Source organism: Engraulis encrasicolus, chromosome 1, assembly GCF_034702125.1.
Source record: "Engraulis encrasicolus isolate BLACKSEA-1 chromosome 1, IST_EnEncr_1.0, whole genome shotgun sequence".
Lineage (NCBI taxonomy): Eukaryota > Metazoa > Chordata > Actinopteri > Clupeiformes > Engraulidae > Engraulis > Engraulis encrasicolus.
The window spans coordinates 5,798,876-5,821,999 of NC_085857.1; the positions used below are offsets into that span (position 1 = coordinate 5,798,876).

At 44.6% G+C, this 23,124-nt stretch overlaps 1 protein-coding gene across 8 annotated transcripts in view; it reads left to right on the plus strand.

Annotated features, from left to right (window-relative positions):
• The window catches only part of pnpla6 (patatin-like phospholipase domain containing 6), a 109,685-nt gene that overhangs the window by 22,100 nt on the left and 64,461 nt on the right, over positions 1-23,124 (plus strand). For all 8 annotated transcript variants that reach the window (XR_010034419.1, XM_063195855.1, XM_063195849.1 and 5 more), the window contains 8 exons: positions 1,022-1,109; positions 3,126-3,208; positions 4,537-4,628; positions 6,287-6,427; positions 12,196-12,355; positions 15,125-15,205; positions 20,625-20,753; positions 22,313-22,393. Coding sequence is in view for 7 of the 8 variants with exons in the window: in XM_063195855.1 (XP_063051925.1) it covers positions 1,022-1,109; positions 3,126-3,208; positions 4,537-4,628; positions 6,287-6,427; positions 12,196-12,355; positions 15,125-15,205; positions 20,625-20,753; positions 22,313-22,393 (855 nt within the window). In the remaining variant the exon portion in view is untranslated. The remainder of the gene's footprint in view (positions 1-1,021; positions 1,110-3,125; positions 3,209-4,536; positions 4,629-6,286; positions 6,428-12,195; positions 12,356-15,124; positions 15,206-20,624; positions 20,754-22,312; positions 22,394-23,124) is intronic.

Here is a 23,124-nt window from a genome sequence, read left to right on the forward strand (position 1 = left end):
AACCATTATCCATCGAAAGGTTTTAATAGTGGATTACCAGGAAAGTTACAGTCATCTTTGCAACCTCCATCAATGTAGCCTAAGGGACAGTGTAGGTGAGTCATGCTGATGTGATTATTAAACACTTGGATTTGGTTATTTTAGTGTTGTTGGCTGTTTGGACATAACTTATAAGTAAAATCATCCTGGCGACGTGATGTAGGGGCCTATCCTCTCTCTCTCTCTCTCTCTCTCTCTCTCTCTCTCTCTCTCTCGTGCGCGCGCCCAGCTCCAATAAAACAGCAAACATAGCCTATCCCCATGCACGCATCTGACCAAGCACCACAGACGGTTCACTTATTTGTGTTCAGTGTTTCTCATAGTGCTTAAGTAGACTACTGGTACAAGCAAGCCGGCCGTTTTTCAATTGCGTTTCCACTGACCACCGATCTGAACATTTTATTCTGCACCGTTCTGTAATGATGTAGGCCTATGCGTGTCTTGTAGTAGGCTATACCGCGCATAACCTCGGCTATGCATCTTGTCCGACCTAAAATGTTGGTGACACTGACCCTCTCTTGCGTTTGTTGCCTGGGTGGCTTAAGATTTAATGCAAAAATTCATTAAAATGCATGAAATTGCATCTAAGAAACGCACATTTTCTTGGGGGAGAACCCCCAAACCCCCCGTCCTAAAATGCCCCCCCCCCCTTGCGGCCCCCCCTTGTTCAAATACGTTCCGCGGTCTATGAACACCAGCACACTTAACATTAATCTAAGTTACTGAGGTACTAAGGGTTGAATATCGAAGTGTTAACATCATGTTTTCAAGGCAGAATTAGGTTTCATTCAGAATTAAATGGAGTTGATTTTGAATTAAATGTAATTTTCTCATCTAATGCTCCAAGTAGGGATTGTATTAAAAGTCCTTATCAGTGTGTACACGAGTTTAATGAATACAAACTTCATAGGATATGAAATGATCTGTTCTCATGTTGTTTCTTATTGCCAATGTGTCTTCCTCCTCCTCTGTGCCTGAGCAGATGTTGGGCATCGTGATTGGCGCCGGCATCGCCATCGTCCTCATCGCCATCCTCATCTTCTTCGTCATGCGGAGGATACAGCTGCGAAGTAAGTGGCATCAGAACAGCACATTTATCCAACCGGTAACACCTCACTTGATGCCGGCGTCATATGCATGACCAACAGTGTCGTAACACTGTCATGCATGTGTCATGAACATTTTATGACCGTCAGGGCAGTCACGGGTGAGCGGTTAGGGCGTCAGACTTGCATCCCAGAGGTTGCCGGTTCGACTCCCGACCCGCCAGGTTGGTGGGGGGAGTAATCAACCAGTGCTATCCCCCATCCTTCTCCATGACTGAGGTACCCTGAGCATGGTCCCGTCCCACCGCACTGCTCCCCATGGGGCGCCACTGAAGGCTGCCCCCTTGCACGGGTGAGGCATAAATGCAATTTTGTTGTGTGCAGTGTTCACTTGTGTGCTGTGGAGTGCTGTGTCACAATGACAATGGGAGTTGGAGTTTCCCAATGGGCTTTCACTTTCTTTCATTTAATTAAGTAACATTCGGTTATGGTAAAGACGGCCCAATCAATGCCAACTTTTCATGACCATGAAATGTTTATGAAATGAACATTATGTTTATGGCTTGTCATGACACTGAGCCCGTTTATATGAGCATCAATAAACCGTTTATGATCAGGTTTTTGGAGTTACCGGTTTGTTCGAGCGCTCATGTAAACTGAATAAACAGTTTTCATAATCGGTTTATTGCCGTTATCGGTTTGTGAGAAATCCGATTCGCACAGGTAGGTTTTTGACTAATAAACTGATTTCTCGTGTCATGTATCCAGCATAATCGGGTTATGATCAGGTTATTGACATTCTAGAAGGATAAGTAGCCAATCGCAAGCCTTAAATTTTAGTGGAACACAGGCAACCAACGGACTGCATATAAACAGCAATAAACCGTTTACTCCAATAACCTGTTTATTTATTATAAACGGGCTCACTGTTTTGACACTCATGAGTCAATGCTGCTATGTCATGCATATGCCGCTGGCGTCAAGCTAACACATTGACTACCAGGCGTTTTTTTGAAATGTTAGCCCAAGACTCCCAACCAGTTTCATCATGTTTTGTCATTTTCGAACAGCCGCCGAATATTTTGTCTTAGACCTACAGACACATGTTAGGGCTTGTTCGAAAGCTGAGAATCCCAGCTTTCTACAATTTTTCACGGCAAGTTTTTATCTTCTTCCATTCCGAAGTAATTCAACTTTAAGCGGAAGCTACATTAGCGAAAAATGGCACTTTAACACATTCGAACGAAAAAGCCTTTTTTGTCAAGGATGCGCTCTTTGACTCTCCGAGTTTAAATTGAGGATCTAAATATATTTTCATGACCCAAAGACAAGACCAGTCTCTTCCAAGTTAACTATTTTCATGAAAAAACACCTGTACACCAATAACACCAATAACACTGAAACACTAGGTTATTTCGAGGATAAATTGTTTCTTCCTTTTTAATTTTCTCCTAAAATCAACGACACAGTAAAATGTTATTTTTGTTTTGAACTGAGCTGAAAAGATCTCAGACATGTCATAATTCAGGAAAAAAATGCTGGTAATGGTCATTTCAGACACATTATGTCTTGTTTTTGTTCCGTTAGTGAAACACATTTCTGCATATGCGCCTTCTCTATGTGTGGTGCCAGCTGGGTTTGTTTTTCATTTAAAGTCTGTGACCAAGTTTCTTTTCCACCAATATAAACATTTCATTACCACATCGTCCCTGTGTTGGGAATTACTTCTGCCATGTGCTGTATGGACTTCTGCAATTAGTTTTTCCACTTCTAGTGTTTGTTTACATTTGAAGACAACACGGGCTGCTCTCTACACAGTTTCCCATGTTTGGATGTGTGCATGCCGATGCAATTTTCTCAATTTCTTATACTATTGTCAGTATTGCCCTCATGAACAATAATTTTAAACTATGTTTACCTCCAATTATAATAATTATTGCAATGTGTTTTCTTTTGGTTGTGTTTTGGTGAGTGGGTATGAAGCATTGTCCATACTGTTGTGTTCATGTCTGAGCCCCATTCCATCTTCTTCTGCGACAGATATCGAATCGCAGGAAGCTCCCAAGTACAGGTTCCGGAAAAGGGACAAAGTCATGTTTTACGGACGCAAGATCATGCGGAAAGTAAGTGCTGTGTCTGTGGCCAGAGTAATGAGGATGCTCTCTCTCTCTCTCTCTCTCTCTCTCTCTCTCTCTCTCTCTCTCTCTCTCTCTCTCCCCCTCTCTTTCTCTCTCTGTCTGTCTCTCTCTCTCTCTCTCTCTCTCTCTCTCTCTCTCTCTCTCCCTCTCTTTTTGTCTGTCTCTCTCTCTCCCTCTCTTTCTGTCTGTCTGTCTGCCTGTCTCTCTCTCTCTCTCTCTCTCTCTCTCTCTCTCTCTCTCTCTCTCTCTCTCTCTCTCTCTCTCTCCTTGTAGATGGTTTTAAAGCTCATGTGTTTGTGTTTTGTCTGTGTGATGTCTGTCTGTTTACGCAGCTCCTCTGCTGTCTCCTATTAGTCTCCAACTCTGTGGTGGAGTTCATCTTTGCTCTCGTCTCGCTCTAGCTGTGTGGGGTGTTGAAGTGTTGTTGTGTTATGTCAGTGCTGATGGTAAAGTGGCTTTGTATATTCGGGTGACACTACTACCGCTTTGGACACCACAATGGAAATGAGCTTTAGGGGGCTTTTTTATGTCATCCCTGGCTGTTTCTTCTAGGGCTGGGTTCAAAAGATCGATCTGCGATCCAATATCGATTCATGATTGAAAATTGTGCTCTTTTTGACATTCATGTAGGGTACATGCATAAATACACATGGCCTGTTCAAGTAAATAGTGCCAGTCTTTTCCCACCTATCTCTATAATACCAAGTTTCCTGCTTGTTTCTTTCATGTCATGTTTGTGTGGGCATCAAATGCTGAGATATTTTGGTTTATATAGCCGGTCTTAGAATTCTAGCCATGAATTTGTTAAAGATTTGTTCTGGATCGGAATCGAATCGATCCAGGAAATTTGGATCGAATCCCAGCCCTAGTTTCTTCCTTTTAATTTATAAACTTGTGACTCAAGATTTTAATCCTCCCAAGAAGTGATTGTAGTAATCGGCTGTTAATGATAATAGGGGTGTAAAGCCTTCATGACGATACGATACGGTATCGATTTCTTAAATCAGGGATTCGATTTTTTTTCGATACTAAAGAATTCCCCACGATACGATGCGTTTCGGTTTGATTCGATTTTTTCCAATTACTTTTCCACTACTATTGTGTTATGGAGCTAGGACATTGCACAGGGGCCAGCAATACGATGCGATTTGATTAAATCGCCGGCCGATACTTCCAATATATCGATACATTTCGATTTTATTTACATCCCTAAGTGGTAATCAATCTCTCTCTCTCTCTCTCTCTCCCTCCCTCCCTCTCTCTCTCTCTCTCTCTCTCTCTCTCTCTCTCTCTCTCTCTCTCTCTCCTCTCAGGTGTCCCAGTCTACCTCATCTCTGGTGGGCACTGCCTCCTCCTCGCGTCCACGCCTCAAGAAGAAGCAGAAGATGCTCAACATTGCCAAAAAGTATGACTCACTGGACTCTCCCTTTGGAGACCGTTCCCTTCTCTTGTGGTATTTTATAACAGCCTCCTCTTAATATGTAGGATACACGTCATAATAATCTTCCCTGGAGATGTGTACTCACCAAGATGATGCTCACCATTGCCAGAAAATATGATCTTCGCTCTTTCTCTCTATCTGTCGCAAAGCGATAACCAATGACCTTGCATGAAATGACATGACGTTGGAAGATGGCAAGTTTTAACATAAAGCATTTAAACATGAATGTACATGCAGAATGTTAAGCAGTCATGATGGTTAAACATTGTACTTCAATACCGCTAGCAAAATAAGTGCTAGCATTAACAATTCATTGGCCTAGTAAATTTTAATGTCTCTCCAACTGACTTTCGGAACACGCCCACTCAGAAAGCGGTGCTAGTGTTGCGAGTTGGCAGCAAGTCGATTGCATTTAAAACCGGCGTCAGACCCTCTCTGTCTGACTGAACATTTGGGATATTCTGTGAAGGGGTAAAAACCCGAAGTTCGGAACACACCTACTCAAAGCAGTGCTAGCATGGTGAGGCGGGAGCAAATCGCTTGTGTGTATAACCGTTGTCAGACCTCCACCTCCTCCTCCTCGTCCTCCTCCCCCTCCTCTTCCTCCTCCCCATCCTCCTCCTCCTCCTCCTCCTCCTCCAGTGTGTTCCCACATAGGGCTGGGTATCACCGCCATGTTCCTGTATCGATTCGATTTCGATTCTTTGGGCTTTGAATCAATTAATCACGATCCGATCCGATTCGATTCGATTCATTCCGAATCGATTCAATCCGTTCTCTTCTTGGTGCCAGGATTTCCCCCAAAAGATGCTGTTGCCTATTTTTATATAAAAATGTCAAAGGGCTGTGGCTTGACAGTGATAACAGATTGCTAATTTGTAATAAGTAGGCCTAGCCCTAATTGACTAATACCTACTGGGTATTTTCCATAGACCTAAATTAAACGAAAAGAACAAAATCGATTTTGTGCCCTGTGAATCGATTATGTGAATTTCGATTCGATTGATTATCGATTACATCGATTATTTTACCCAGCCCTATTGCCACACTACACCTCATCATAGGTTATTTAGAGCTGGTGGAAACAGGCCCCAGGCCCCTCTCCTCTCCTCTCTTATCTCCCTCACACCTGCGCAATAAAAATTAATTATATTCTCTTTTTTTTTTTTTCCCCCTTTGATTTTTCTCTAACACTCGTTCTCCTTGTCCTTCTTCTATCCTTTCTTTTTGTTTCTGCCCCCCTGATACACCCTCATGCTCTCTCTCTCCATCTCTCTCTCTCTCTCTTCGTTCTCTCTTCTCTCCCTCTCTCTCTCTCTCTCTCTCTCTCTCTCTCTCTCTCTCTCTCTCTCTCTCTCTCTCTCTCTCTCTCTCTTCGTTCTCTCTTCTCTCCCTCTCTCTCTCTCTCTCTCTCTCTCTCTCTCTCTCTCTCTCTCTCTCTCTCTCTCTCTCTCTCTTCGTCCTCTCTTCTCTCCTCTTTCTCTTTCTCTCCTCTCTCGTCCTTCACTTCACCCTCCTCTCCATCTCCCCCCTCTCACATTCTCTCTTTCTCTCCCTCTCTCCCTCTCTCTCTCTCTCTCTCTCTCTCTCTCTCTCTCTCTCTCTCTCTCCTCCTCTATCAGGATCCTGCGCTTCAAGAAGGAGGTGCCTACCCTGCAGCTGAAGGAGCCTCCTCCCTCCGTGCTGGAGGCCGACCTCACCGAGTTCGACGTGGCCAACTCCCACCTCCCCTCTGAGGTCCTCTACATGCTCAAGAACGTCAGGTAACACCATGTGTGTGTGTGTGTGTCTGTCTGTCTGTCTGTGTGTCTGTGTGTCTGTCTGTCCCCGTGTGTGTCTGTCTTTGTGTGTGTATGAAGGGAGGAGGAGGAGAAGTGGAAGTGTGTGTCCGTGTGTGTCCGTGTGTGTCCGTGTGTGTCCATCCACAAGTTGCAAAGGCACGCGCGTGTGTGTGTGTGTGTGTGTGTGTGTGTGTGTGTGTGTGTGTGTGTGTGTGTGTGTGTGTGTGTGTGTGTGTGTTTCAGGGTGCTGGGCCACTTTGAGAAGCCCCTGTTCACATATTGTGTGTGTGTGTATTTGTGTGTTTATTTACATGTCTGTGTGTGTGTCTGTCTGTGTGTGTGTGTGTGTGTATTCACATATCCGTGTGTGTTTGTGTGTGTGTGTGTGTGTGTGTGTGTGTGTGTGTGTGTGTGTGTGTGTGTGTGTGTGTGTGTGTGTGTGTGTGTGTGTGTGTGTGTGTGCATACCTGCCGACCATTACGCATTTTGTGTAGCAGATACGGATTTTGACATCAAACTACGGCGCTGTCACTTCAAAATACGCGAAAAACCAATAGCAAAGTGGGCCCTTATAAATTGCTCTGTAGACTTGCAACCAGACAGAGCCGTAGTATGGCTCTGCTTGCAATTGTCTCGCGCTGGCCTTTCCATTGGCCAGCAACGTGTGGGGGGAATATTGACCAATCAGAGCGCTAGAACTAGTTTGGATGTCTTCATTTGTTATGCTGCGCTCCTCCCGAGTCGAGGCATCAGCTGCCGCCAGAAAGTTTGCTTCGAAATCTAATCACACAAGCAGAGAGACTGGTTAATGTACTCCTATAATCTCTGAAACAAGTGTCCTCCTCCTGTCGTCATGTATTATCCATCTTGGTACTGTCGCTGTAGTTTTACAAGTGAGCACCGTCAAAATCACCGTTTCAAAGGTAAATGGACTTTGAGAAAGGTAGCCTGTATGGGAATAGCGTCCAGTTGCTAAATCCCTAAACTTATGAAAATAAATAAAGGCCGAGGTCTGTCGTAATGATTCACCCAATGTTTCGCCGTATTTGACGGCAATATGTTGTTGCTTGTTTTGATATTGGACCGAAACGAGATTACTTCCGAATGAGAAAATGTGTTGATGACCGCGCTATAAATTAGCAGATTAGCAGCAAACTTAAATTTGGTTTCCCTTTGCGCCGGATCATTTTAACTCGGGAAAATAAAGCGATAGTTCTAACGGTTGTGCTCGGAGTAGGTCTACATCCGTAACCTACCATGACACCGTGTAGGAATACTGTTCCCCCCTGAGTCATGGCCCATTCTGTGAACAGGTGTAACAGGTCGTGCGTCATACCAAATATGCAGACTATTATCCGTAATCACGTATGCAATCTATTAATAAAGTCAATTCTCCTATCATCATATATATGTGCCGAACAGTGAACAATAGCCAACTCATGACGGCAGATGAGGGTAGATAGGCCTACTATTATGCAGAGAAGTGAAAAAAAGAAGCGATGCCCCTCAAAAGTTACCGTGGAAGTTCCAAGAGCATTGGCCATTTGTAACACCAGGTTCAAACACCAGTAAAGTTGTTGACACCATTGAAGAGCCATGAGACAGTTTCACAATAATATTGAGGGTTTTATTACAAGCAAAATACATCGCAAACAAAGGAGGGTTGGAGGGATGGCTGTTAACCAGCAGGGTAATACTGTACACAGAAACACAGCAATGCGGTAAACCACTACAAATGCACTCAATAAATAGTTTGTGAAAAGGTACAAGGCACTGCAAACGGACCAGGCTAACTAAACACTACAAATCGGCCTGTGGTGAACAGCCAAACCCTCACTACAACCAGTGGCCCAATGCACAAAGCTTAAAACCTCAGCAATTATAAATTAAGTTACAATTAACATGATCTTTATTAAGTTTAACAATCAATATCTAAAAAAGGGTTAAAATCACTTTCACTAAAATCAAACCTATGCTGGGCCGCTGGCTGAAGTAGTTGGTGGCGCACGGTGTCCCACTACAGGTTGGCCACCCTGCATGAGACAGAAATCAAAAGCAAATTAAATAAAGCATACACACCCACTCATACACCAATCACACATTGAAACTTTACTCACACAACCCATCCCGAAGTCACCCGGTTTCACAGCCGGCTTCATTCAGTCACTCATACCTACACGCACTCAAAGACCAACCCGTACGCCACCAACCTTACCCCTTGCACAAAGGAGACCAGCCAGAGCCAGCACTACCAACTTCCTGTTTATATTGGGAAGCCATCTTGTCAAGTTGGGCACTTCCTGTCTCTCAGCGCCACAGCTCCCCCTCTGTCCTGGCCCAGTCATCACACCCACCCACAACATAATTCATTCCGTTACATCCCCCTCCACTTTTCTGCAGCCTGTCCTCAGGCTGGTCTCAGCATGCTTTCAGAGATGGTCATCACTAGATCGGTGCAGTGGATCCAGGCACGCCTGCTGCTGGAGTTGAGGGTCCAGGACCAGGTCCATCTGCTGCTGCCGCTTCTTCTACGGGAGCCTGTTAGTCAGAGGACAAGGTCAAAGCAACATTCCATGCAAACCCCTTTTTTCCACTCCCCATTTCAGGTTCAGCATAAACAGGCGTATCAATGTTGTGGCTATTACCACCATCGCAAATCCAAGGAGTCCTTGACTTATACGTTTTTTGATGCTGCCCTGCCCCACCAGTCACCTCACGAATACTTGTCACCGTTGCAACGCGTCAACCTGCCAGATGGGCATCGCCCACAAGGCCCCCTGGTGAGGTGAAGCGATGCTCTTTCTCCACAGGTGTTCATGGGTGTTTGCTTCTTGACTTCAGAGGGAGCACAGTTTCCAGCAACGTCCAACTGTAGCACTCCATACCACAGATGCAGGACCCCGTTGCCATTGGCTGCCCTCAGCTGTGGCCAGGAGGTTGGAGGCTTCAGCCATTGGCCAATTCTCCCAAAAAGCTCTCCCAACCCTGTCCTGGCACCACGGTACCTGGGAGCCAGTATCCAGTGAGCATGACACACACCATCCATACACACCTGGAGCATTCACCACCACCACAAGGGGCAGACTTGTTCTTCAAGGGGCATTCTTCACTGCTCAACAATAGCATGGCCGTCTTCCTCTTATCCAGCCAAACGTGCTTCCCCGTCTTCACATCTCGGGTTGTAGGCGGGTCATCGACCATCTTTTGCCGGCACTCCTGTACACAGAGTGCCGAGATTCACACTCTCTTCCGCGTCTTGCCTGAAGAGCAAGTGAGTGACTGGGGCAGAGGCAGGGCTGGCATCGGGGCAGTTGAGTTCCCCATCTACGCAGATAATTCATCCATCAAGTTAGTTTTCAACAGTTACAGCAAACCTTCTAAAACACATTTACAAAACGTTTCCATTGTTCAAAATCTTCAACAGGGACTCTAAAACAGGGCATCACAGAAATAGACGGCACAGAAATAAAAGCTCTCGGTCTCTCAAACCTCCCTCATTCAGATTTAGAGACATCCTCAATGATGTAACAACTTTAAAACACTGGTGCTGCAGACTACGCCAAAGATGTAACACCAGGTTCAAACACCAGTAAAGTTGTTGACACCATTGAAGAGCCATGAGACAGTTTCACAATAATATTGAGGGTTTTATTACAAGCAAAATACATCGCAAACAAAGGAGGGTTGGAGGGATGGCTGTTAACCAGCAGGGTAATACTGTACACAGAAACACAGCAATGCGGTAAACCACTACAAATGCACTCAATAAATAGTTTGTGAAAAGGTACAAGGCACTGCAAACGGACCAGGCTAACTAAACACTACAAATCGGCCTGTGGTGAACAGCCAAACCCTCACTACAACCAGTGGCCCAATGCACAAAGCTTAAAACCTCAGCAATTATAAATTAAGTTACAATTAACATGATCTTTATTAAGTTTAACAATCAATATCTAAAAAAGGGTTAAAATCACTTTCACTAAAATCAAACCTATGCTGGGCCGCTGGCTGAAGTAGTTGGTGGCGCACGGTGTCCCACTACAGGTTGGCCACCCTGCATGAGACAGAAATCAAAAGCAAATTAAATAAAGCATACACACCCACTCATACACCAATCACACATTGAAACTTTACTCACACAACCCATCCCGAAGTCACCCGGTTTCACAGCCGGCTACTAGAAGCCGGTAAGTTACATAGGTAAGTTCATAGTTACCACAAATACACATTCATTCAGTCACTCATACCTACACGCACTCAAAGACCAACCCGTACGCCACCAACCTTACCCCCTGCACAAAGGAGACCAGAGCCAGCCAGCACTACCAACTTCCTGTTTATATTGGGAAGCCATCTTGTCAAGTTGGGCACTTCCTGTCTCTCAGCGCCACAGCTCCCCCTCTGTCCTGGCCCAGTCATCACACCCACCCACAACATAGTTCATTCCGTTACACTATTAGCCCCCGTCCCTCAGTAGAGCCACTACATGACGCATTTTGTACTGAATGAATGCTGAAGGTGTGATTTTGATGTTAGCCCCCAACGTAATAATATTAACCTGATATTATCCTAGCTTAGATAACACTTGTCTTTATCTTTTTCTCTACTGCTGATGCTTCTTCACAGTAGGTGACAACATCACCATTTATTAATATTGGGGGAGATGATGTAAGAATCATTACAATTCAACTTTTTGTTCATAAAAATCACTGAAATGCCTCGGTATTTTATAATCAAATTATACATTTTCCTACATGTACCTTCTACAGCCAAAAAAAATAATCAGCAAATGCTTCAATTTCATACTCAATTCCAGCTCCAACACCCCCCAAGTGACCAAATGCTCTGTTTGGCTGGTACATAGGATAACTTAATAGCCACTTAGGCCTACTAGCCAGACTGGTGGTATGTTTGACTAGTAAGATTAACAGCCATATTGGCTGATGATCAGTAAAGTTAATTTAGAGGCCTCCAGCACACTATATCATAGCATTTTATTGGTGTTATGGTGTGAAACAAACAAAACAAAAATCTTTCATGAAAGTTTAATAAATTATGGTAGTTCAAAGTACTGTGAAGAGCAAGATAAACTATTTGCCAGATACACGGGATGTTAGGCTAAAATGCATTAAAATGCAGGAAATTGCATCTAAGAAAAGCATTTTTTTTCTGGGGGAGGACCCCCTGCCTGAATGAAGTGTCTCATATCTTCCCTGTTGACATTTGGCAACCCTAGGTGTAGGGCAGACTATGCAAAACAAAGTAGCCTCTCAGATGGGCCCGCCGGCGACCCCGTTGCTTTGCCATGCCAAGTTGTTGCGCCGTGAATTGCCGCGCCGCGATAAGTTGCTACTCAAATTTTTTTTTAAAGGTTGGCAGGTATGTGTGTGTGTGTGTGTGTGTGTGTGTGTGTGTGTGTGTGTGTGTGTGTGTTCGTGTGTGTGTGTGTGTGTGTGTGTGTGTGTGTGTGTGTGTGTGTGTGTGTGTGTGTGTGTGTGTGTGTGTGTCTCCACAGGGTGCTGGGCCACTTTGAGAAGCCCCTGTTCACATATTGTGTGTGTGTGTATTTGTGTGTTTATTTACATGTCTGTGTGTGTGTCTGTCTGTGTGTGTGTGTGTGTGTGTGTATTCACTGTGCGTGTGTGTGTGTGTGCGTGTGCGTGTGCGTGTGCGTGTGCGTGTGCGTGTGCGTGTGCGTGTGCGTGTGCGTGTGCGTGTGCGTGTGTGTGTGTGTGTGTGTGTCTCCACAGGGTGCTGGGCCACTTTGAGAAGCCCCTGTTCCTGGAGCTGTGTAAGCACATGGTGTTCCTGCAGTTCCAGCAGGGAGAGTATGTCTTCCGGCCCGGCCAGCCCGACTCCAGCATCTACGTGGTGCAGGACGGCAAACTGGAGCTCTGCCTCACCGGACAGGTGTGTAAGATACGGGACAGGTGTGTGGGTGTGGGTGTGGGTGTGTGTGTGTGTGGGTGTCTGGGTACATGTACGTCTTCCGGCCCGGCCAGACGGACTCTGCCTCATCGGACAGGTGTGTAAGATATGGGACAGGTGTGTGTGTGTGCGCGTGTGTCTGTGTGCGCGTGTGTCTGTGTGCGCGTGTGTCTGTGTGCGCGTGTGCGTGTGTGCGAGCGTGCGTGTGTGTGTGTGTGTGTGTGTGTGCGTGCGTGCGTGCGTGCGTACTGTCCCATCTAATCAGTTTTAAAGAAATCAGCTTCTTAAAGAATTTGCTTCTCGCGTGCCAACATTATGGAATGGCCTCCTATGTAAGGCAAGTGTGTCTGATCAAATCACGTCCAAAAGCCTCTCAAAAAACGCCAAAATGTGCTAAATTACGCCCAATTTCAACAAATTGCATTGATCTCTATGGGCACAAAACTGCAGAAAAAAACCGCCAAATGGCCAATTTTTTCTGGTTTTATACCGCAGACGGCCATCCCAAGTAGCCCAATTGGGCGGGTAATCGCCAAATCTGGCAACACTGGCCAGACTCTCTTAATAAACGGCTCTGATCCCACTTAGCCCAATTGAGCCCAACCTGGCAACCGTGGCTCTAATATGGTGCTTGTAAGTAACACTTGTAACTTGGCCGTGCACTCTGCAGCCCTCTACAGTAAAGAGGCGTTGGATCACTGCCATGTTTATGGCCCTACAGTACAGTGTATGTAAACCACATTATAACGGCGACGACAGATGTGAGCAGAGTAGGCGAGTTACAGTCGAGTTGTTAACGACTCCCTCCGTGTCGGCCATTAGACACGCTGCTCGTTTGACCCCGTTTTGGCTTGCGCAAGGCCGCTGGTTCTGCGAGAGGGCATTAAGGGTCTGCGTGTGTGTGTGTGTGGGGGGGGGGGTCCGCTGCTGCTGCTGCTGTGTAAACAAAGCGTGTCGGCCGAGCGCTTTAGCGTAGTAGCGGATTAACACGATTGCGGTGTTAGCTTTCATTAATGCCAGATTACGGCAGTTACGGCTGATTTATACATCACCTGCTAGCGTTTTTCCCCTCAGCGCTTAAAAAGCCTCTTTTTAGAATAGAGAGACGGCCTAACGCAAAGCAAATGTGCTAAAATGGAGAACAGCCTGGTGATGCCAGAAAGTGTGGTGTTTTTAGCAGCACGAGTCGGTTTGCTGAGCAGAGAACTTGAATACATTTAACTGTAATGATGTAAGTTGGATAGTGGTGTTACAGAATAGCATTTCTGTCAACAAACATATAAACTGTGGCTCCAATGTCACTGTTGTATTTCAAGACATAGTATTGATGTCATGTCATTATATGCCTTTTATACTGTATGATGGTATTTATAGAAGTTGTACCACTTTAATAACTTAAGATAGTGATGTTATAAAATATGGGTTGGGGCGGGGGCGCTGTGGCGCTGTGGCGCAGCGCGCTAAGCCCCCCCACATTTGGGCTTGCATGCCCACGGGGACCCCGGTTCGAGTCCGGACGGGGTCAATTCCCGATCCCACCCCGTTTCTCTGTCCCACTCGCTTCCTGTCCCCATCTCAGACTGTCCTACTGTCCTATCAAATAAAGGCATAAAAGCCCCTAAAAATGTCTTTAAAAAAAGGGAAAAAAAAGAAAGTATAGGTTGAAGAATTCAGAAGAATACATGTGTTTCCATTTCAGCGCTTTTGAGAGAGTTGTGTCTTCCACCCGTCACAGGAGGAGGATAGCTGTGCTTTTCTTGTGCTTTTCTAGTGCTTTTTTAGTTTGTTTGATTCTGCTGTATGATTCTTGTTCTAGAGTGTTTTGAGAGACTTGTGTCCTGAAAGGATGACAGACAGGCGCAGGAGAAATTTGCCTCCTCATTTGCATGATACAACAACACAATAGACAAGACAACATGTATTTATATAGCGCAGTGTCGCAACTATGAAGTTGACCATGAACTTGGTCGAATGCTTTCGCTTCGGTTCGGCCCTGTTTGCTTGCTGTTGCACCACTTTGCTCTCCCTCTTAGGAATCAATCAATCAATCAATCAAAAATATTTATTTAGCACAGTATCATACAAAAATGTCATTCAATGTGCTTAAGAATAGAGTAAAGATAAGAAAAAAGAAAAACTATATTGTGTTATTAGTGTGTAATTAACTAACTATCACTAGGAATTAATGTAAAATTTCGCTTCACTAGGTCAAATTCGTGTGTGTGTCGAGGTGTATGTTTTTGAATATTTGACAGAGCCCGGTCTTCTACTCCTCACAGCAGGAATTGGGCACTCTGATAGCGCGTTCAGGCCAACTGAGAACCGTGCTGGAGCCCGTTCCCGCACCTAATCGTGAACCGGCTGTCGTGTTCACGCCACAGATTCTTGCGTTCGCGAACCCGAAAGTTGGTTCACGAACCGCTAAATACTAGGTTTTTCTCCGCAAACCGTGACGACAGCGTGGCCGTCAGCAGGTTCATCCGGGTAACACAGTCACGTGCGGGAAAAGTTCAGAGCCCGGTATGAACACGGGCGGTTCGCAGATAAGCACTTTAGTGCCGAACGTAACTGGTGCGGGCACCGGCTCCGTTCTGGTCGGCCTGAAAGCCCTATCTGAGTGCTTTTCCACTTTATTTGATGGTAGTTAATGGTTCTGTGTCCTCTGCTGTCTCCCTATAGGACGGTAAGGATGGCGTTGTGAAGGAGGTGTATGTGTATGATGTGTGTGTGTCCTCTGCTGTCTCCCTATAGGACGGTAAGGATGGCGTTGTGAAGGAGGTGTATCCAGGAGACAGCGTGCACAGCCTCCTCAGCATCCTGGACGTCATCACCGTAAGTTTACACCACCTCTGACACAAACACGCATAATTATGCAGCACAATCGTATATTTACACACACAGACACAGACACAGACACAGACACAGACACAGACACACACAGACACACACATACACACACAGACACAGACACAGACACAGACACAGACACACACAGACACAGACACACACACACACACACACACACACACACACACAGACACACACACAGACACAGACACAGACACAGACACAGACACACACACACACACACACACACACACACACACACACACACACACACACACACACACACACACACACACACACACACACAGAGTCTTTGTATTAGCCTATGCGTGATTTGCCGTCTTTGTGTGATTGTGTCTGTCTGTGCGTGTGTGTGTCTGTCTGTCTCCATCTCAGTATGTGTGTCTCCTGTTGTGTTTTCCGTTTGTCTTCTCTCTGTATTCCTCCATCTGTCTCCTACTCAACTAAATATCAGCAGTGTCAGCTAGACAACAACAGGAACGAAAACGGCATCACAGTCATGAAAAGGAAGTGAGACATTTTCAGTGGAAAAGCAATGGCTAACATTTGAACATACACTTATGAGAGAGGCAGAGGGAGATTGTCTCTCAATTGGTAGAATTGCCTTTCACTTCCTCAGGACATCAAGCACCCAAAACATGATGATAAGTGATACAGGGTGTATGCAGGGTTTTAAAAAGTATTAAAAGGTGATAAATTAAAAAGTCAAAATTTAATGGCATTAAAAGTCGTAAATTTGCTCAAAAAGTATTAATTTTTGAAAAACGAGGTATTATTTTTTTTAGTTGCACCATTTTGATTTTAAAAATCTTTGTTTATTCACTGTTTGTCACCGTTTTTCAAAACACCAGTGATTCGCGCAACAGTAGCCACCTGACCTAGTTCATAGACTTTTAAACAGCACTCTGGAATCGCACTGCTCCCTTTCGGGCGTCTTTTTGCAAAACACGAAAGTGTAATGTAATGTTTAGAAGGTAGAAATTACAAAAGATGTCTTGTTAATACTGGAATCGGAATGTTGTGATGGTTGTAAAAAAAAATCTAAAGGTAGTGAAAAAGGGTATTAAATGGTAGTAAATTTGACTTCAAGATTGCTGTATATACCCTGTGATAAGTACATGGGTATTTGAACAGGGCTAAAGGACTTGCACATGGGGGCTGAAAACTAGTGTTGCACCGATACCATTTTTTGGCCCCGATACCGATACCCGATACCTGGCTGTGCAGTATCTGCCGATGCCGATACCATACCGATACCGTTTGAAATGTATATGTGAAGGGCTGTAGTGCATACTACTTGGATGTAAAATCATTGCATGGCTTTGTCAGGCTGCTGCCTACCTTTGTATGAGTCTTTTTCCTGTTTCACAAAGTGAATCCAGCAAAACTGTTTATACTTTTTAAATACCTCTATGAAATAACTAATTTCAAGGCTGTTTAAGTGTCATACAAGCACCTGTAAATGGTATCGGTGCCCTATTTGTTGGTACTCGCCGATACCGATGCCACCATTTTAGTACCGATCCACCGATACTGGTATCGGTATCGGTGCAACACTACTGAAAACCTTGATAAAGGAAGGCTGCTGAAACATGCAGGAGGGGTTTCAAATCTGGGATTGAGGAAAGGCAACTGAAACATCCTTCCAATTGAACCTCCTTATTATTATTTATGATCAAAATTGAAAGTGAAAACACACTTGCCACTGATTTGGTTAAAAACACCCTTCACTGCCATTCGACCCAAAGGTTGAAAACCACTGACTTAAAGGACACTGTGTGAGATTTTTTGTTGTTTATTTCCTGAATTTTTGCTGCCCATTCACTAATGTTACCTTTATCATAAATACTTACCACCATCATCAAATTCTAAGTATTCATTATGACCGGAAAAATTGCACTTTTCATACATGAAAAGGGGATCTTCTCCATTGTCCGCCATTTTGAATTTCCAGAAAAAAGCATTTTTAGCTGCAAAAATGACTGTACTTGGACCATACTAGAAAATATTGGTTTATTAATTAGTAAACTTTCATGTAAAGATCAAATTTGGCAATAGGCAGCCCAGTTTCAATGAGCAGCATAGTTACAGTACCTTTGTTTGACCATTTCCTGCACAGTATCCCTTTAAAGACACTTCTATTTATATTCTTCAATCATTCAAAGGTGATTGAAACTAAAGTCAATCGACTTCAGGCTATAAAATGATTAATTGTTGACATCCCTACTACCACCTTCATGAGTCCCTCCTTGGATGCCTAAATATACACCTCACACACTGCATAGTCATGTCTGCGGTGGAACTCTGTGTGCAGGAGGGAGGAGGAGATTGAGGAAGTGCATAGTAGAATATCTCAGTGATGTAATTTCCTTCCTCATGGGGCATCCATCCATCCATCCTGCACTGGTCATCACTACCACTTCCTGTTCCCCTTTTAGACACACACACACACACACACACACACACACACACACACACACACACACACACACACACACACACACACACACACACACACACACACACACACACACACACACACACTCTCAAAGGCTTTTATGAGCAACATGACTCTTATCCAGTCTTACGGCTTTGCTGTGCCGTGGGTGTGTGCACTGCATGTATTTCTTACAGCACGTTTTTGTGTGTGTCTGTGTGCCTGTGTGTGTGTTTGTGCGTGCTGGCGAGTGACAGTGACCGTATAGAGTATGTAGGGCTGGGCAATATGACGATATATATCGTTATCGTGATACAAAAGTGTATATCGTGACCTTTCTCTTTCCATCGTTTTTATCGTGATAGTAATTTTATCTGTTGTATACAATTAAATATCATTTAATTACATTTCATGTTGTCACAATACACACTATAAGTTCATGTAACTGTAAAAATAACAATAAAAAGATCCATTTTAAAGAAAGGTTGTTTTGCGACATGAAAAAATAAAGAGCAAATAAAGAGAATAACTGAAAACATATGTAATGGGTACTCAATTAAAAGTCCCCGAGGGCTTTTAAAACTTTAAAAAAATGATAAGGCCTTTGTAAGCACAAAACACACGCACTCACACCCACAGCAGATATTTGGTTTCCAGTGACAGGATGGGAGAACATTTCTCTCATACAGGGCCTGCATTTTTCTGGAGCACTGTGGGGTGAGGTGCCTGCCTTGCTCTCATTGCCACCCTTCAGTATTTGTTTTAAATGACATGAGATTATCTGTTAGCATATTTGCAGACTACATTCATAAAAAAATATTTCTTTGTGAGAAAACCATTAAGCCTGAAGATAACACTTTTCAAACATAAGTTGCTTATTATGACTTTGTTTATGCAGCTCTCGCATGCATAATGAGAGTCAGATGCAATAATGCACCCAACAAAGAGGAGGACACATAGATAGGAGGACACCTCTGGCAACAAGAAAATGGCACATTTGATGCAAGGTTGATTCAATGCAACAGCCAATAATAAATCGTTAAGTTGCTCATAACTTTTTTGTAGTCTTATGAGGGTCTTAGCATTCCAAATAAACTATTTGGGGACTGTTTAAAAGTGTGAAAAGTTTATCAAGCAATTCGTTTTTAAGTAGGCTACCACTAGTTAGCTGCCAGCAGAGCTCAAACACAATTTGTCTTCATTTGTGTTAGCAACTAGCTACAGCTACTGCTAAACCAATTCGAAGTCCTAACACACTGTTTGCAATCAAATGTGGACCATTACTTTCAAAAACGAGGCATAGAGAACTTTGTAAATAATTTATTTACAGGCTCTGATACCGTCCTTCCCTTGTAGTCTACCTCACAACCTCTAATGCCACCCTCATAGGTGCTTCTGTTCTGTCCGGAGCCTGTCCAGTGACTGGACAAAGAAAGAGGGGAAAACTAGCTTAGGGGGAGGGGCACGGCACGTTTCTTCCTAGCGTCTGTAGCGTGATTTCAAAATAAGAGCCGACAGCGTGATCGGACCAAAAAAATATATATATATATATTTATTTATTTTTTTAATTTTTCAAAATTATTCGAGGGCCAAAAATAGATGCCCCTATTTGAGTATGGGGGTGCTTTATCGTGATATCTATTGTTGTCGTGATATAAAGTAATTCATATCGTGATATAGCTTTTTTCCATATCGCCCTAAGAGTATGTATGTGAGCGTGAGAATCTACTCTATGTGTGTGTGAGGGTGAGATTGAATTATGTCTTATATGGCCCCTCATATGTCTTCTCTATGTGAAGACTTGATACATTTTTGCCCAATGTGTATGTGATGCTTACAGTTCGCTGCAGATTTTTTTTTTCCGTCCCTGAGTGGAAAGTGTGATCTGGCTTTGTTCTGTGTTCTGAGTCTGTATTGTCAGCACCACAGGATAAGACCCGTCACATGCCCCTTTGGGGAGGTGACACACTGCTACTGCTACCCGAAAATCCACAGTTGTACAACACGAGTCACATCTGTCTGTCTGTCTGTCTGTGCTGTGTGTTGTATTTGTGTCTCCAGTTAACAATGGTTTTCTGTTTTCAAACTTCTTAATGAGCTGAGGCTTGATTGAGGACAACGGCTTACCTTTGAAGTAGATCTGAAAAAAAGTTAACTGTTTAATATCGAAGCTCCTAAACCAGGGCTGGAACTTGAGGTTTTTTCCCCCACCAGTCACTGTTGCAGGTAGATTTTAAAATCTACCAGTCACTATTTTAACCACTCTAAGTGACTGGTGGGTTGAAAAATTTACCCGTCAGCCATGAAATGTACCCGTCCTTGGCGGGTGGACGGGTGCTTATTTCCAACCCTGTCCTGAACACTGAACATCCAAAATCAGCTTAACAGTGAAATGGCTGATGGTTATAGACTCAAAGTTAATAACCTAGCAAATCAGTCAGTTACCTTAAAGGGACACTGTGCAGGAAATGGTCAGAAAAGGTACTGCAACTATGCTACTCATTGTAACTGTGTCGTCTATTGCCAAATTTGACTTTTTCATGATAGTTTACTAAGTAATAAACTAATATTTTCTAATATGGCCCAAGTACAGACATTTTTGCAGCTAAAATTGGAAATCTGGAAATTCAAAATGGCAGACCATGGAGAAGATCCCCCTTTTCATGTATGAAAAGTGCAATTTTCCAGTCATAATGAATACTTAGAATTTCATGGGGGTGGTAAATATTCATGAAAAAGGTGACATTAGTGAATGGTTAGCATGAATTCTGGAAATAAACAACTAGAAATCTCACACAGTGTCCCTTTAAGGGTCCTACATCTGTTTCACTGCTACCCTAAAATCCACAGTCTCAGTTGTGTGTCAGTGTCTCAGTTGCGATGGCCGTGTATCTTTGTGTGTATTGCATTAAGGTGTTTTTCTGCGTATGTGTGTGTGTCTCTCAGGGCCACCAGAGGCCGTACCGCACGGTGTCCGCGCGGGCAGCTGAGATGTCCACGGTGCTGCGGCTCCCAGTAGAGGCTTTCCTCTCCATCTTCGAGAAGTACCCCGAGAGCCTGGTGCGCGTCGTGCAGGTAAGTCCTCTCCATCTTCGAGAAGTACCCCGAGAGCCTGGTGCGCGTCGTGCAGGTAAGTCCTCTCCATCTTCGAGAAGTACCCCGAGAGCCTGGTGCACGTCGTGCAGGTGCGTAACCATAGCCCATCTTCGAGAAGTACCCCGAGAGCCTGGTGCGCGTCGTGCAGGTAAGTCCTCTCCATCTTCGAGAAGTACCCCGAGAGCCTGGTGCACGTCGTGCAGGTGCGTAACCATAGCCCATCTTCGAGAAGTACCCCGAGAGCCTGGTGCGCGTCGTGCAGGTAAGTACCCATAGCCCATCTTCGAGAAGTACCCCGAGAGCCTGGTGCGCGTCGTGCAGGTACGTAACCATAGCCCATCTTCGAGAAGTACCCCGAGAGCCTGGTGCGCGTCGTGCAGGTAAGTACCCATAGCCCATCTTCGAGAAGTACCCCGAGAGCCTGGTGCGCGTCGTGCAGGTAAGTCCTCTCCATCTTCGAGAAGTACCCCGAGAGCCTGGTGCGCGTCGTGCAGGTACGTAACCATAGCCCATCTTCGAGAAGTACCCCGAGAGCCTGGTGCGCGTCGTGCAGGTACGTGAAAAAGTGAAAGCCCAACTGGGAAACTCCATCTCCCATTTTCATTGTGACACAGCACTCCACAGCACACAAGTGTTCACTGCACACAACAAAATTGCATTTATGCCTCACCCGTACAAGGGGACAGCCCCAGTGGTACCCCAAGGTACGTACCGTAGCCCTTTAAAGGGACACTGTGCAGGAAATGGTCAAAAAAGGTACTGCAACTATGCTGCTCATTGAAACTGGGTTGCCTATTGCCAAAATTGATCTTTTCATGAAAGTTTACTAAATAATAAACTAATATTTTCTAGTGTAGCCCAAGTACAGTCATTTTTGCAGCTAAAAATGGCTATTTCTTGAAATTCAAAATGGCGGACCATGGAGAAGATCCCACTTCATGTATGAAAAGTGCAATTTTTCCAGTCATAATGAATACTTAGAATTTCATGGTGATGGTAAATATTCATGAAAAAGGTAACATTAGTGAATGGGTAGCATGAATTCTTGAAATAAACAACTAAAAATCTCACACAGTGTCCCTTTAACACACGCCGTTCCACCACTGTTTGTACGTTGTAATTGTCACTGAAAAAAACACAGCACTACACCACTATGACCGTGCACAGGGCCTTTAGTAATACATTACGACTTGATCGTTGTGATTCTCATAACGGCTAATTTATAACAGTGGCCGTCAGCCCAAAGCAATATGTAGAACCCTTGAGATGCACATCTCGTAGTTTTGATCCGACTGATGTGGACTCGCCGTAAATCAGAGTGTTTTAGAACTGGAAAATGCCATGTGAACTGAGTGAAAACTTGTTGTTTTTGTTTGTTTGTTTCTAAGCGAACCGGATAATGTAGGTTTAGCAAGTTCCTCTTTCTCCTTTCCTCATTTTCTCCTCCTCTTCCTTCTCCTCCTCTCTCCTCCTCCTCCTCCTCCTCCTCCTCCTCCTCCTCCTCCTCCTCTCTCCTCCTCCTCCTCTCTCCTCCGCAGATCATCATGGTGCGTCTGCAGAGAGTGACCGTCATGGCGCTGCACAACTACCTGGGCCTCACCAACGAGCTGTTCAGCCATGTACGTACACACACGCGCACGCACGCACGCACGCACACACACACACACACACACACACACACACACACACACACACACACACACTCTCTCTCTCTCTCTCTCTCCTCTCTCTCTCTCCTCTCTCTCTCTCCTCTCTCTCCNTCTCTCTCTCTCTACCTCTCTCTATCTCTCTCTCTCTCTCTCTCTCTCTCTCTCTCTCTCTCTCTCTCTCTCTCTCTCTCTCTGTCTGTGGGGCTAGATCAGACATTGGGCAGCTGCAGGGAATTGTGCGTGGCAGTTGGTCTGCTTCAGTCCATGACCCCTACTGAGACTTGGAGAATAGTGCACTGACATGAGAGTGATGCATTGGATATTGTCAGCGTGCCTCTATGCCTCACGCTCTTCTCCCCATATTGCTTTCTGTGTCTTTTAGGCTTTCTTTTTAAGTTCTTCCTCTTTTTTTCCTGTCTTCTACCGGCTCCCTTGTTCTTTTTTCACTTTCTTTCCCACCCTTTCTCTCTCTCCGTCTTTGTTCTTCACGTCGCTTTAGTCTTTCTGTGTGTGTTTTTTTTATGCATTTGAATGAATGCGCAGTGGTATATGTCAACGAGGTTCAGGCTCTGTGCAAAGAGCTAGCCTGGTTCCTACCAGACCTCTGTGTGTTTGAGCTCTGGAGCCCCCTGGTGGCGCTCGACACACACAGAGGTCTGGGAGCATGTAGCAGGATTCAAAAACAATTCTCACACTCTCTC